General features: G+C 38.8%; 1 protein-coding gene across 5 annotated transcripts in view; it reads right to left on the bottom strand.

Moving 5' to 3' along the window:
* The window catches only part of caskb (calcium/calmodulin-dependent serine protein kinase b), a 142,778-nt gene extending 135,232 nt beyond the window's left edge, over positions 1 to 7,546 (bottom strand). For 2 of the 5 annotated variants that reach the window (XM_053637504.1, XM_053637500.1), the window contains exon 1: positions 6,250 to 7,545. In XM_053637504.1, coding sequence (XP_053493479.1) covers positions 6,250 to 6,308 — 59 coding nt within the window. In that variant the 5' untranslated portion in view covers positions 6,309 to 7,545. Of the gene's footprint in view, positions 1 to 6,249 lie in introns of all 5 variants that reach the window. The other 3 variants (XM_053637501.1, XM_053637502.1, XM_053637503.1) reach the window with 3 other exon arrangements.
* Between the last annotated feature and the right edge of the window lie 5,601 nt (positions 7,547 to 13,147).

The raw sequence follows: 13,147 nt of genomic DNA on the forward strand, positions 1-13,147 counted from the left end.
TAGCACTAGGGCTTGCAGAGCCACTCACATCATGGGGTCTCTGCGTGGTCAGGCTGGTGTGTGCTACCACAGACAACAGGGCTAATGTAGTCAAAACCATCTCCCTCAATAACTGGACCTGCTGCAGTGTTTTAGGCACATGCTCCATCTAGCCATCTGGTAAAATATAAAGTTTTATAGTGAGAAAATTGTTGTAATGTTTGTGGTTTGTTTTTACTTATAAGGTATATATATTATATAACAAAGTATTTACGGGGTTGTTTAACATGATTTTTATTCCAAAATACACTTATTTAACATATATGACATTTATACTGCCTTTTTTATGAGAAGTGGGAGAGACAATAGAATGGAAAGAGCAATTGGGGTGTGCAAAGGAGTGGTTAGTGCTTTCTGTTTCCTGGAAAAAGAAGAGAGAATTGTCAGTGGCATAAGAGAAACATTCTTTACCTCAGTATAAGTTGGTCACAGAATCACCTACCAGGTGGGGTTCATGGTTTAAGATGGCAGAGCGGGTTCTTGAACAGGAGAAGGCCATAACACAGGTCAGCTGACCAAAAAATAAAAAATAAAAAGCACCTGGTTCCTTGATGGCAGGACACTGAAGTTTTGGAATCATTTCACAAGGCACTTAACCCTCTCCTTGAGTTCACTGGCTGTAAGTGTTTCTTACCTAAAGCCAGTTCTACACTTGTTTAATGACCAGATTTTGAAGTGTGATGCTGATGACAGTTTATCAAAACCATCAAGACGACTGTCCTGGAGTACTTGAATGATAAATATGATGACATTCTCCACTGACAATCTCTTCGATATGACATCATTAATAGATCCTCGGTTCAAGACCCAGTACATTAAATCTGAGAAAATTAATTCCATAAAAGCCAGAGCCATTACTGAGATGATCATGGAGGAGGAAAGTGCATCACAAGCTAGGCACAAAGTTAGCACTGCTGAGGAAGGGGCAGCCGCAGGAGGAGATGCTGCAACACTAGGTATCTTTTTCACCATTTTAGCCATATTTGCATGCCTATAGGTCTAAACCAATGGTACGTTCCAAAGGAAACCTGGTGGCGACCTGGTAGTTATATTCCACAAGTAGCATAATACAAGAAATGAATTAAAAGTATGAATAAGAATGAATGTTACTATGACATGTTCGGTGAGTAGAGACAGATGCAAATGCAGTCTTAAAGTTTTATTTGAGACGCAGGAAGACAAATCCAAATTGTAAATCAAAATCAGTGAACAGAACACAGCCACAGGTCAGGCCATCAGCAAACCAGGGATAATCCAAAATACACAAACAAGAAAGCGGAACTAGGTCAATGACTTGGAGAATAACAACATGGGGGAAAAAAGGTTCAAAGTCAGGTGGCAAAACACTGAACTGCATGCAGCTGTCAGCACGAGGGGGAGATTCCTGACACACCAACATTTTAGCCATTCGCACTTCTTCATGTGCTCTCGTCTGTTCTAGGGCTGTCAAATTAGCTTTCGAACTTCAGATATTCGTCGAATTTAAGATAAAATGCACATTCGAATGCAAAAACTGTGCATTTGAATTTAAGATGTGTAGCAAGCACTAGCACCGATTTTAAAACATACTGTTGAAAAAATAACACACGATATTAACAATGCACCAGCAATGTTTTTTTGAAGGAGAAAAATCTAGAAAGAATAGTTCTAGTGTTTGAAATAATCCAGTCATAGTCAGTAATGTCGGGGATTGAGCTGCTTAAGCTGTGCAAGCTGAAACTGAACAGTGAACGAACACCGGCAAACTGAAGCGCTTTACAAGCAGGTTAATTAACTCACCCAAACTCATCTAATACACATATGAGATTAATCAGAAATATACATAACAAATCTAATATTGAAACTTTCTTCTGCACAAAATGACGTGAATGCACAAGTGAACTTGAACTTCAGAAAGACACTGGGTAGAATGCAAAGTCACGTTGTGAATACGCTCTTTCTGTAGCAACGTTCTGAAACGCAGACAGTAAATAATGAAAGCAAAAAGAATTCACAATATTTTATTACAATAGTGCCCTCATTGTAATGTTAATATTTCAGGAGATCAACTGCTTCACTGCAAGGGCAGCTTTCAGGTTTTTGTTGATACGTGTTTAATGTAATTTATAAAGCGTGAATATTTAGTTTAATTTTTGCATTTTCTAATAAACTAAAATGCTGTTGATTAGTATTCACTGCCATTTTAGTCAGAGTAAAATTGACTAAAGTTTATAAATATGACATGGCAAAATATTGACTAAATTTAAAGGACATTTTCATCAGAAGACAAAAACTAGGCTCTTATATTATCAGTATATCACTTGCATAAAATACAACAGTAATACAACACTACAGTCATCGCAATTATCTTGCGGACAATATATTGTCCAATAAAATTAGTTATCATGACAGGCCAAGATACGGGTGGATATTTGTGTGGGAGGGGGAATGGGGGCAGAAGGGGGATGGGGGCAGAGCTCACTGTCTAATGATATATTCAGGGACCCAGATAGCTAGCTGGCTACTTACTGCTAATAAGCATATCACTTTATGAAAGAGCAAGTGGATTACTCAAGCAACAGAAATGAATCAAATAATGATTTTTTTAAGTTATCGTTGAACAATGATATCCAACCATATATGTTCGAGTCCGAATATACAGAAGTATATTGTGCCTTTGAGAAGAGCAAGAGGAGGCAAGCAGAGAGCAAATGTAGGTCTTTCCAAATTACACAGAGCCAAATAACTGAAGTGAGCAACAAAATGAGAAGCTACCACAATGCTAGCTAGCAATATTGCATAGTTATCTACCTTTGTGTTAGTGACCTTATTATCTTACTAGTAGTTACATGGGTGAGGACAAGCATTTGCTAGCAGACATTAACTAGTTGTCCTACCTCACTTTGGCACCTTCTGTCGGGTTGAGCAGGTATGCAACTCTTGCCTGCTCCGTTTTCTACTAAATGCACATGGAAAGCATTTTTGCTAGAAAAAAATAGGAAGACCCAAGAAATTCCACATTCCGATGTCTTTCATAGTCCTCCACACACAAATATCCATAATTTTTCGGTGGTATGTAGACTGCTTTGGTGTTTGTAAACAAAAAGGCCCGTTTAGCCTAGCAACCTGATGCTAACAAGGTTATCCTTCCTTCAACAGTCTTCTGTTGGAAAGGGGTCAGATTCGATAATACACAGGAAATCCAATATATTTATGAACACATTTCTGATTCTGACACCAAACATCACAACGTGACGTTTTAGAAAACAAATTCGTACTCGCTGTCCTTATTTTTGCAAGTGAGGCAGGCAGGCATTTCTTGTTTTAGGAACATCAGAAAGACATGTCTCACTCAGAGGTCCATACAGTGGCCAAAGTGGCCAACTTATTGCAAATGCATACACACATGCAAATACAGAAAACTGATACATCAAACTGGCAACATATGCGCATGGCAGTTCAAAACCAGCTGCAAATTCTTTAATGCCCAGCAAAAACAAACACATTCACCAATTTGAGAACACACAGGATTCATGCAGAAACACATGCAGATCAGAAACACTGCAATAAGCCAAACACACAACGGAAATGGTTTGCAACAAATTGGAAATGTTTTCGAGGGATACGTGATGGAAACACCTGAGCGGACGATTTAAGAAAGCAGTAGCACTCATAAGCAGGATAAGTTTACTTAAGTTTGAATAGTCAAATAAATTAAAAAATGTTCTGCTTTCTATATTTGCATACATTTTCCCTGTATTTGCAGCTTGTTGGCCCTTTTGGCCACCACAAGTCCAGACTGATCACCAATGTATGAATTACATATTAGCACAGTGCATGGTGGACATTGTCGTTTCACTACATAGATGTGTGAAACCAGGAAACTGATACAAAATCATGAATTCTGACAAAATAGCACAACTTTTTTTTTTTTTTTTTTTTTAAACTGAGCTCATCCAATGCATAAAAATAATAATACACTGGGTTATGCACTTAGAAAAGGACCGCAAAAAATATCGATACTGATATTATACTCTGAAAACTATTGGAATGGCAAGGCCAATTCATTTGTTTTTTCTGTAGACTGAAGACATTTGGGTTTGAGAACAAAAGATGAATATGAGAAGAGAGTTTAGAATTTCAGATTTTATTTCTGTTATTTATATGTAGATGTGTTAAATAACATAGAACATAGCACATTTTGTATTAGAATAACTGATTTTTTAAAATATTGGAACATGTGACTGACAGGTGTTTCTTGTTACCCAAGTGTGTCCTGTTAGATTGATTGTTTAAATAGCTCTGAATGTCTACTCCTGGTTTGAGCCAGTGAAAACTGCATTTGTTGTTAAAAAGGATAAGCCAACATGAAGATCAGAGAGCTGTCTATGGGAGAAACTTAAGCCATTTTGAAGCCGAGAAAAGAAGGAAAATCAATCAGAGGCATGGTTAAAAAATAAAAAAAAAAACATTGGGCATAACCAATACAACAATTTGGAATGTCCTGGGGGAAAAAAAGAAACCACTGGTGTACTAAGCAATAGACACTGAATGGGTTGGCCAGGGAAAACAACAGCAGATGACAGAAACATTGTGAGACCTGTGAAGAAAAGCCCAAAAACAACAGTCAGTGACATCAACAACAATGAGCACAGGGCAGAGGTGAACCTTCACCTCTGCCCTGTGCTCATTGTTGTTGATGTCACTGATCACAATCCACCCTTTGAAGAAGACTTTGAGAGCAGAAATATAGAGGCCATACCACAAGATGGAAACAACTCATCTGCAGTGAGAAGCGGAAAGTCAGATTGAAATTCGCAAATAAATACAGAGACAAGAAACAAAAGTTCTGCAACCAAAATTAACATCTACCAAAGTGATGGAAAGGTCAAAGTGTGGAGAAGAGAGGATCTGCTCATGATCCAAAACATACAAGCTCATCTGTGAAACATGGTGGAGGTAGTGTCATGGCTTGATCTTTCATGGCTGCAATATTTATTGATGATGTAACTCATGATGGTCGCAGCAGAATAAATTCAGAAGGTTACAGGAACGTTTTGTCTGCCAATTTACAGAGAAAAGCGTCCAAATTAACAGGAGGAACTTCACCATGCAGCACAACAATGATCCAAAACATACTGCCAACTCAACAAAGGACTTTATCAGGGGGAAAAAGTGGAAGGTTTTAGACTGGCCAAGTCAATCACCAGACCTTAACAATGGAGCAGCATCTCAACTCCTGAAGAGGAGACTGAGAGGAGAAACTGCAACAAACAACAACTGAAAGAGACTGCAGTGAAATCCTGGGAAACAATCCTATACTTTCTGCATGCCTAAAAATTGGGTGGTCTGATACAAAAGGTTCTCTGTTTTATGTTGCTTAACACATCTAGATGTAAATACCAGTGAAATCCTAAACTCTTGTCTCATGACCATCTTTTGATCTCAAACCCAAATGTCTTCAGTCTACAGCAAAAACAAATGAACTGGCCTTGCTGTCCCAAGAATTTCAGAGGGGACTCTACAGTCATGTCACACAGTTCCAATTAACCCTAGGGTCTGCATGATGGATTAACATTATTATCATCATCATCATTATTATTATTATTACAATTGTATCATATTTTTTATAAGCAGTAATGGTTAACCTGGAGGTTCTGTAGCTATAGAAATCAAGAAAAGCATCAAGAATAGATAGTATGCAGGTTATAACTGCTATGAATTGATTCTCGGGTGAGTTATTGATCTGTAATATTAGCCTTTGAAAATTGTCATGAAGGTATATCAGTAATACTGAGGGTGATCTCAAGGGCTTTTTAATAACCACAACTGTCATCTGAAAAAATACTGCTGGAAAAGCACGATTCCTTCTTAATCTTCACAAACCTGTCCAAGAAAATAGTTCCGTAAGCTACAAGTTTTAATTATAACAATATAAAATGATTAACTAAATTATTACTGCTCGAAATCGTACAATTCATTTATTCATAACCTTCACGATCTAAATATGTCATATATTAATATTTTAAGTCCGTACTAATGTTGAAAGGTGGGGGGTGGGGTGAGGTGGGGTGAGTGTACATCACAGACTGGTCAATGAACCTCAATCTGAATCCTTCATTCAGTACAACACGGCATTTCCTCCAGCGTCCCTGGGCATGTTAATGTACACGGACACAGGGTGAGACACAACATGCGCATGAATCAGTCCGGGTGTAGTGGGATACTCACTTCCCGATCACCTCACACAGCTCATACACATCCTCAAACAGCACGTCGTCGTCAGCCATGGTCCTCCGGGAGTCGGGGTTCTAGCTTGCCAACGTTATCTCCGGGTATCTCCTGGGAAATCCGTCAAAACCTGGGAATAAAATCAACGGCTGCAGCTTTCTCTCGTTCCGAGCTGATACACAAACTCAATATGCGCTGAAAATCCCGAGGTTTCTATTCACCGTTTAACTGTAGATATTTCCCGGTCAAGTGATTATTCCCAGCAACGCCAATGACAGAAACCGTTTAACTAGCTGGGCAGCTCGCTCGCTCGCTCGCTTCTCTGCGATGTATGTTACGGGGTTGACACTCCACCGCCCCACCTTCTCCTTCCTCGTCTAGCAGCCCGGCTCTCTAATCCGCTGATCCGTGCTGCCCACTGGGCCGGGACCGCAGATTAAAACGCTGATCCGAAGATGATGTCGGTGAGAAACAAACCAGATTTCCGACGATTTGGCAGCAACATCCGTATCGCGGCTGCACACGCAGCTAGCGAAGGTCCTAGCTTACTGAAAATGGTTGACAATCTAACGCTAGCTAGCAGGATGAATGAGACTATATAGAGTCCGGAGCCTTATGGAGAACGTTTCTTGATTTTATACCGTTAGCTGCACGAATCCCTGTAGCTTACATTACTCCTCCAAGATACGCAGGCTTGCACTCTGAATTTGTACACGCCCTGGATCCAGTGGCTACGGTGTATTCCACACACACAAAATCCCAAAGATATGACTCGGTTTTCTCCTGGCCTTCGATCCCTGAGTGCCACTCTGCTGCTTCGAAGCTGCTGCCCCTGTCCAAAATCCAAAGGCTCCTCCCTCTGAAATGCATGAAACTAGAAAATGAAGAGCCAACATGGCGGCGTTTACGCATTCGAGTTCCCGGATGAACCCAATAAGGGAAGTACAACACTTGAGCCAAGATGTCCAGATAAGGGCGCGACTCTTCGCTAAACGCTCAGCAGTTTCCTAAGCAGCCCTGCTCCCCCAACTGAAAATCCATCATCACAAAGCAGCCAATCCCTAGGAACGTTATCCCGAGCACTCCGTATGCTGGTTGATCATCACTTTACGTCAGTGTCTGGAAGGTTTTGTGCTAGCATTAGTAGTGTGGTCAAATGTGCTAATAATGCTTTATAAAACATGCTTAACATGGCAAAACAAAACTATTTAAAAAAAAAAAAAATCACATTTCTCTTTTCATGAATTGTTCTTTATAAAACCTATTCCTTTAAATACTAAAACAGCAATCTTGGATCAAATGCTCATACATTTATAACATAACATAAACTGTTGTCAAAAGAATTATACCATACATATACAACATAAAATAGTGTTTCCTTTAATACAAACCCATTATGAGGAATCGTTGTGTTGACAGACTGACAGAGTTTAATTTGACAGAAATGTGCTCTTCCTATAGGTCAGTTTTGGTGCAAAAAAGCCAGGTTAAAGTCTCCATGAGTGTTTTGTCCATCTTGCTAACCTACAGAATCCTAAAGACATTGGAAGACTTCAAGACCTTGCACACTTTGCCCATTTACCTATTTACCATTTAGCTATCTCCATACATACAGTCTATCCACTTATCTTATAGCTTGATATATCAGGTCAGAAAACCCTGATACAGAATACATTCACAAATAATAAGAATATACATAAAGAGAATAAAACAAATTTTAAGTATAAGAGAAAGTAAAGGAAAATCAAGCAATTCCACAAAAGCAAGCTATTTTGAATCTGAGTAAAGAGGATGAATTGATCAGAGCCATTGCACAAGCATTGGGCATAGGCAATACAAAAATTTGGAAAGAAAGAAACCTCTGGTGTACTAACAATCAGGCATCAAACAGGTCGGCCAAGGAAAACAACAGCAGTTGATAACAGAAACATTTTGAAAACTGTGAAGAAAAAAACCCAAAACAAGTCAGTGACATCACCAACATTGTCCACAGGGCAGGGGTAAAGAGATCACAAGCCACCTTTCAAAGAAAACTTTGAGAACAGAAATATTGAGGCCATATCACAAGATGCAAACCACTCATCAGCAGTAAGAATCAGAAGGCCAGATTGAAATTCACAAAGAAATACAGGGATGAGCAACAAATGTTCTGAAACCAATAACACCTGCTACCAAAGTGATGGAAAGGCCAAAGTGAGGAGAAAGAAAGGATCTGCTTATGATCCATAACATACAAGCTCATCAGTCAAGTACGGTAGAGGTAGTGTCGTGGCTTGTACTTGGATGGCTGCTTCTGGAACCAGCTCACTAATCTATATTGATGATGTTACTCATGATTATAGCAGCAGAATAAATTCAGTTTACAAAAACATTTTATCTGCGAATTTACAGAGAAATGCATCGAATCTAACTGGAAGGAACTTCATCATGCAGCAAGATAATGACCAAAAACACACTGCCAACACAACAAAGGACTTTGTCAGGGGTAAAAGTGGAAGGTTTTAGACTGGCCAAGTCCTTAACCCAGTTGAGCATGCATTTCACCTGAAGAGGAGACTGAAGAGAGAAACTCCCCAAAACAAACAACAACTGAAAGAAGCTGTAGTACAAGCCTGGAAAAGCATCACAAAAGAAGAATGAAACAGTTTGGTGATGTCAGTGGGTCACTGTTATCGACTTTAAGACTATGTTATTTACTTTAAGACTGTTCTTATCTGTTCCAGTATTTTTGTTTACCTAAAAATTTGGTGCTGTGCCACCAAAAGGTGCCATGTTCTAAGCTGTTTAACACATCTAGATGTAAATATTAGAAAATGAAACCTAAAATTCTATCACCTCATATTCACCTTTCAGTCTTTTCAAGGATCAGTCAGTAGTAGCTATGTGGTGGCCCTTAAAGATCTAGATGCAGTATGTACACAAAACATGTCTGCAATGTATGAGGGAGCAGTCCATTTAGGGATTTAAAAGCAAACACCATAACCTTATACTGTATCCTGAATTTAGCTGGAAGCCACTGAAGGGAAACTAAAACTGGGATAATATGAGCGCTCTTCTTCATACCAGAAAGTAGCCAAGATGCTGCATTTTGAATGAGTTGCAGATGTGTGACAGATGACTGTAGTGATGTTCATTATTAATTTGGTTCATTCAAATGACTGTTAATGCGTTAATTCGAATTATTCTTTCAACACGATAGAAAACATAGAACTTTTTGTCAATAAACACCAGAGGTGGTTTTGCCGCATACATAAAGGTAGCCATATGGAAAAGTACCTCATGCCCACGGTTAAATATGGTGGAGGCTCTTTAATGTTTTGGGGCTGTTTTTTCTGCCGGATGACCTGGACATTTTGTTAGGATACATGGCATCATGGACTAAGTGTGTGTTGTGTTTGCAATTGTTTGATACCCATGAGAGCAGAGTATTTTTGTGAATGTTTTTTAACAAAAGATCAAAAGGTTGACATGAAGACAATTTTTCACACCCTTCTTTGCTCGTATTTATCAAGGGTGCCAATATTAGTGGAGGGTACTGTATCTATCTAAATTTGGTGTCAAATTACTCAGCAGAGTGTGGCACTCAATAATCATCAAAAACATATCAACATTGTAAACAATATGGCCACCACTTGTCAATCAATACTAACAAGGCAGAGCCTTATTTGCTCAAACATCTGAAACTCATGAGTGCTTACATAAATTCACTAGAAATTTGTTGGGCATATACAGGAGTAGTAGTTTTACTTATTCCTACGTTTTGGCTACTCTACCCACCTCTGCTAATTATTTAAAAAAAAAATTTAAAAAACCATTTCCAGCATTGGCCAATCAATATTGGGTTAACATTGAGTTATCATCACAATACGTGAACAGTAGATTTGGGTAGGGATCCACTATTATCTGATGCAATCTCCCTAAATTTGGCCAGTTTTATAAATGAGCATATGTCTTATTGGAAAATAAGAGACAAAACCACTGAAAAGGGGTGGAGTAAAGTTGAAATAGTTGTTTCTCAGTAACCGACAGTCTGGTGGAGCTGAAATTTGGTGAGGTATTGGTATTTGGTATTTGGTATTACAAAACGTAATAAGTATGTTCATATATAGTCTCTATTGTTTTATGTACATTGGCAAAGACTGGCCACTGGGGGGAGATGTTTGCTAAGACTGCTGGTATCCCACACTTATTATTATTAAGGGCCAAGCACTGCATGTGCAAGGCACCTATTTTATCCGTTGGCTTTCTTCTTCTTCTTCTTCTTCTTCCTCCTCTTTTTCGTCTTCTTCTTCTTCTTCTTTCCTCTTCTTCATCATCTTCTTCTTCTTCCTCCTCTTTTTCATCTTCTGTTTCTTCTTCTTCTTCTTCTTCTTTCCTCTTCTTCTTCTTCTTTCCTCTTCTTCTTCTTCTTCTTCTTTCCTCTTCTTCTTCTTCTTCTTTTGCTCTTGAGTCTATGGTAGCCCATAGAACTGCTTGTGGGAATGTTATTAAATTTGAACACAGATAGAGGTCTCAATATTTACCATAGCAAGTCTTTATATCAAACTCTCTAGCGCTACCAACTGCTCAGATTTTGACTTACATTTATGCTAATAACTTTTTAACTGTAAGACCTAGAAACAAAATTCTTTTTGGTTCCTTGGCTCAAGATAATTTGCACCCTATGACATCATTTTCCATCATAAAATATCTCCACCATTTAAAATTTTCTGAAAAATCTACTTTTTTGAACTCATCCTAGATGGTTCATCCGATTTTCACCAAAATCGGGTTAGATCATCTTTTGATCACGCTGGCAAAAATGGGTTTTTTTTATTTCCTTTTTTTTTATTTTTTTTTTTTACAGAAAACATTATCATATCGTTACAAAAGTCTTTATGTGTCTTCAGAACAATGCCTTGAAGGTACGCAAAAGGTTTTGGGACAGTGGCCGAGAAGACTCTCACCGTGTCTTCCTGAATACCATTTGCTCGCATTCTTATGTCTTCCGAATACCAAATATGGAGTTGTTCCTCTCTTACACTGATATAGTCCCAGTTTATGAAAATATGCCCTTCTGCCTAGCCAATCAATAGTTAACCCTTTGTCTCTGTTGTGTGTCAAGCACGATGCCTAAGAGAGATCTTGCCATTTAAATTTTGTGTATCTGTGTGTCATTTGAGTCAGATCATCATCAGATCATGCTGAAAAAAACTTATTGAATTCACCTTGATTCGTCTAACCAAATAACCAAAACAAATATGTTTTCCTATTATCATGACCTGATAATAGGAAAACATATTTGACTATGAGCACGCCGAAGGCTTTAGCATATTCAGACCAAGCTTAGTATATGTCATAGTCACCATGACTTGAAGGTACCTGCACAGTTTCAGAACAGCATCACACAGTGCTCACAAGCTATGACAAAAGCATATTTTTGCTTATAATGTCTGAGCAGTTTGTCATAAAATCATGACCATGCTAAAATCTTGTTTGCTTAGCTACTTATTTCACTGCTGTTGTTCTTGGCCTCATAATTTCTGCCTGTAGCTATATTCATTATTATTATTATTATTATTATTATTATTATTATTATTATTATTAGGGGGCCAAGCATTGGACGTGCATAGCGCCACCACTGAGTCACATTTTGACCTAATTTGGAAGAATGTTTATAATCATAACTTTTGAAACTTGTCCAAAATGTAAAAGCCAGGCATCCCTGGATTCTCTGGGTCGAGACGTGTTGAGGTCAATTTCCACCTAATTCAATTTTGTGCCATCTTGTATTTTGTCAAAAATGTTGTTTTCACTAATCCTCCTACAAATTTTGTCTATTCATCCCCAAATTTGGCAAACATCATCTTCAGCGTAAGCCTCACAAAAGTTATCAAAATATTTTAAAGTCCAAACAGTTTGCTTGTAGTGGGCCAGCGAATCTGACGGCAAAACCGCCAAACAGGACATGAGGCTGTATCTCAGCAATGGCTTTGCACACTGACACAGAACTTGTTTGGCAGCTTCAGGGCCATGACCTGATTTGGCTCACATCATCTTGAGACCTGTCTGAACAAAAGCTATCAGAGGAATTTAGCAAAAAACAAGATATGAGGGTGTATCTCAGCAAAATATCTACGTATCGTCATGAAACTTGATAAGTATCTTTACTACCATGCCATGAATGTACCCAAGAGGTTTTTTGACTGCGCCACCTTGTGGTCAAGAACTGTAAAAACTTATATTTGTTTCCTTATATCATTTGAAGAATTTGTGCTAAACTCACAGTTAATTTTGCTTATAATTCCCCAGAGTATGCTGAGGTGAATGTACACCAACATATGAAATTCAAGTGTACTTCCTGACAACCATATTATATACCGTTTTTTGTTACTCCGCCTACACATTTTGTCCAATCATCGCCAAATTTGGCATAGGTCATCTTCAGATAACAAAAGTTATCAAAAGAATTTTGATCACAAAGACCTGCAGAGAGTGGTGCACCTAGCCGAGCGCATCTCCGGGGTCTGCTCTCCCTTCTCTGCACAACATCTATACCAGGCATCTATACCAACATCTATACCAGTGCAAGAGCTGCTAAAATCATCAGGTACACCCACCCTGGTAACTCTCTGTTCAATGTGCTGCAATCAGGCAAGTGCACCCATAGTCTGATGGATAAAACAGAGAGGCTCAGGAGAAGCTTCTTCCTTCTGGCCATCAGACTCCTCACCACAGACATGTCCACCCCTACAGAACCCTTAGGACTCTACAGTCACTCTGCACTCTTCGAACACTCCGCACACTACACGTAACATATACAACTTTTTCGGTGCGAAACTTGTCCTGCACCGTTTGCATCACTGTCACAAAACATACCTCAAAATGTGCGTCCCCATTGGGAGAGGTGTGCTGTTAC

The sequence above is a fragment of the Ictalurus furcatus genome, chromosome 12 (genome assembly GCF_023375685.1).
Source record: "Ictalurus furcatus strain D&B chromosome 12, Billie_1.0, whole genome shotgun sequence".
Classification (NCBI taxonomy): Eukaryota; Metazoa; Chordata; class Actinopteri; order Siluriformes; family Ictaluridae; genus Ictalurus; species Ictalurus furcatus.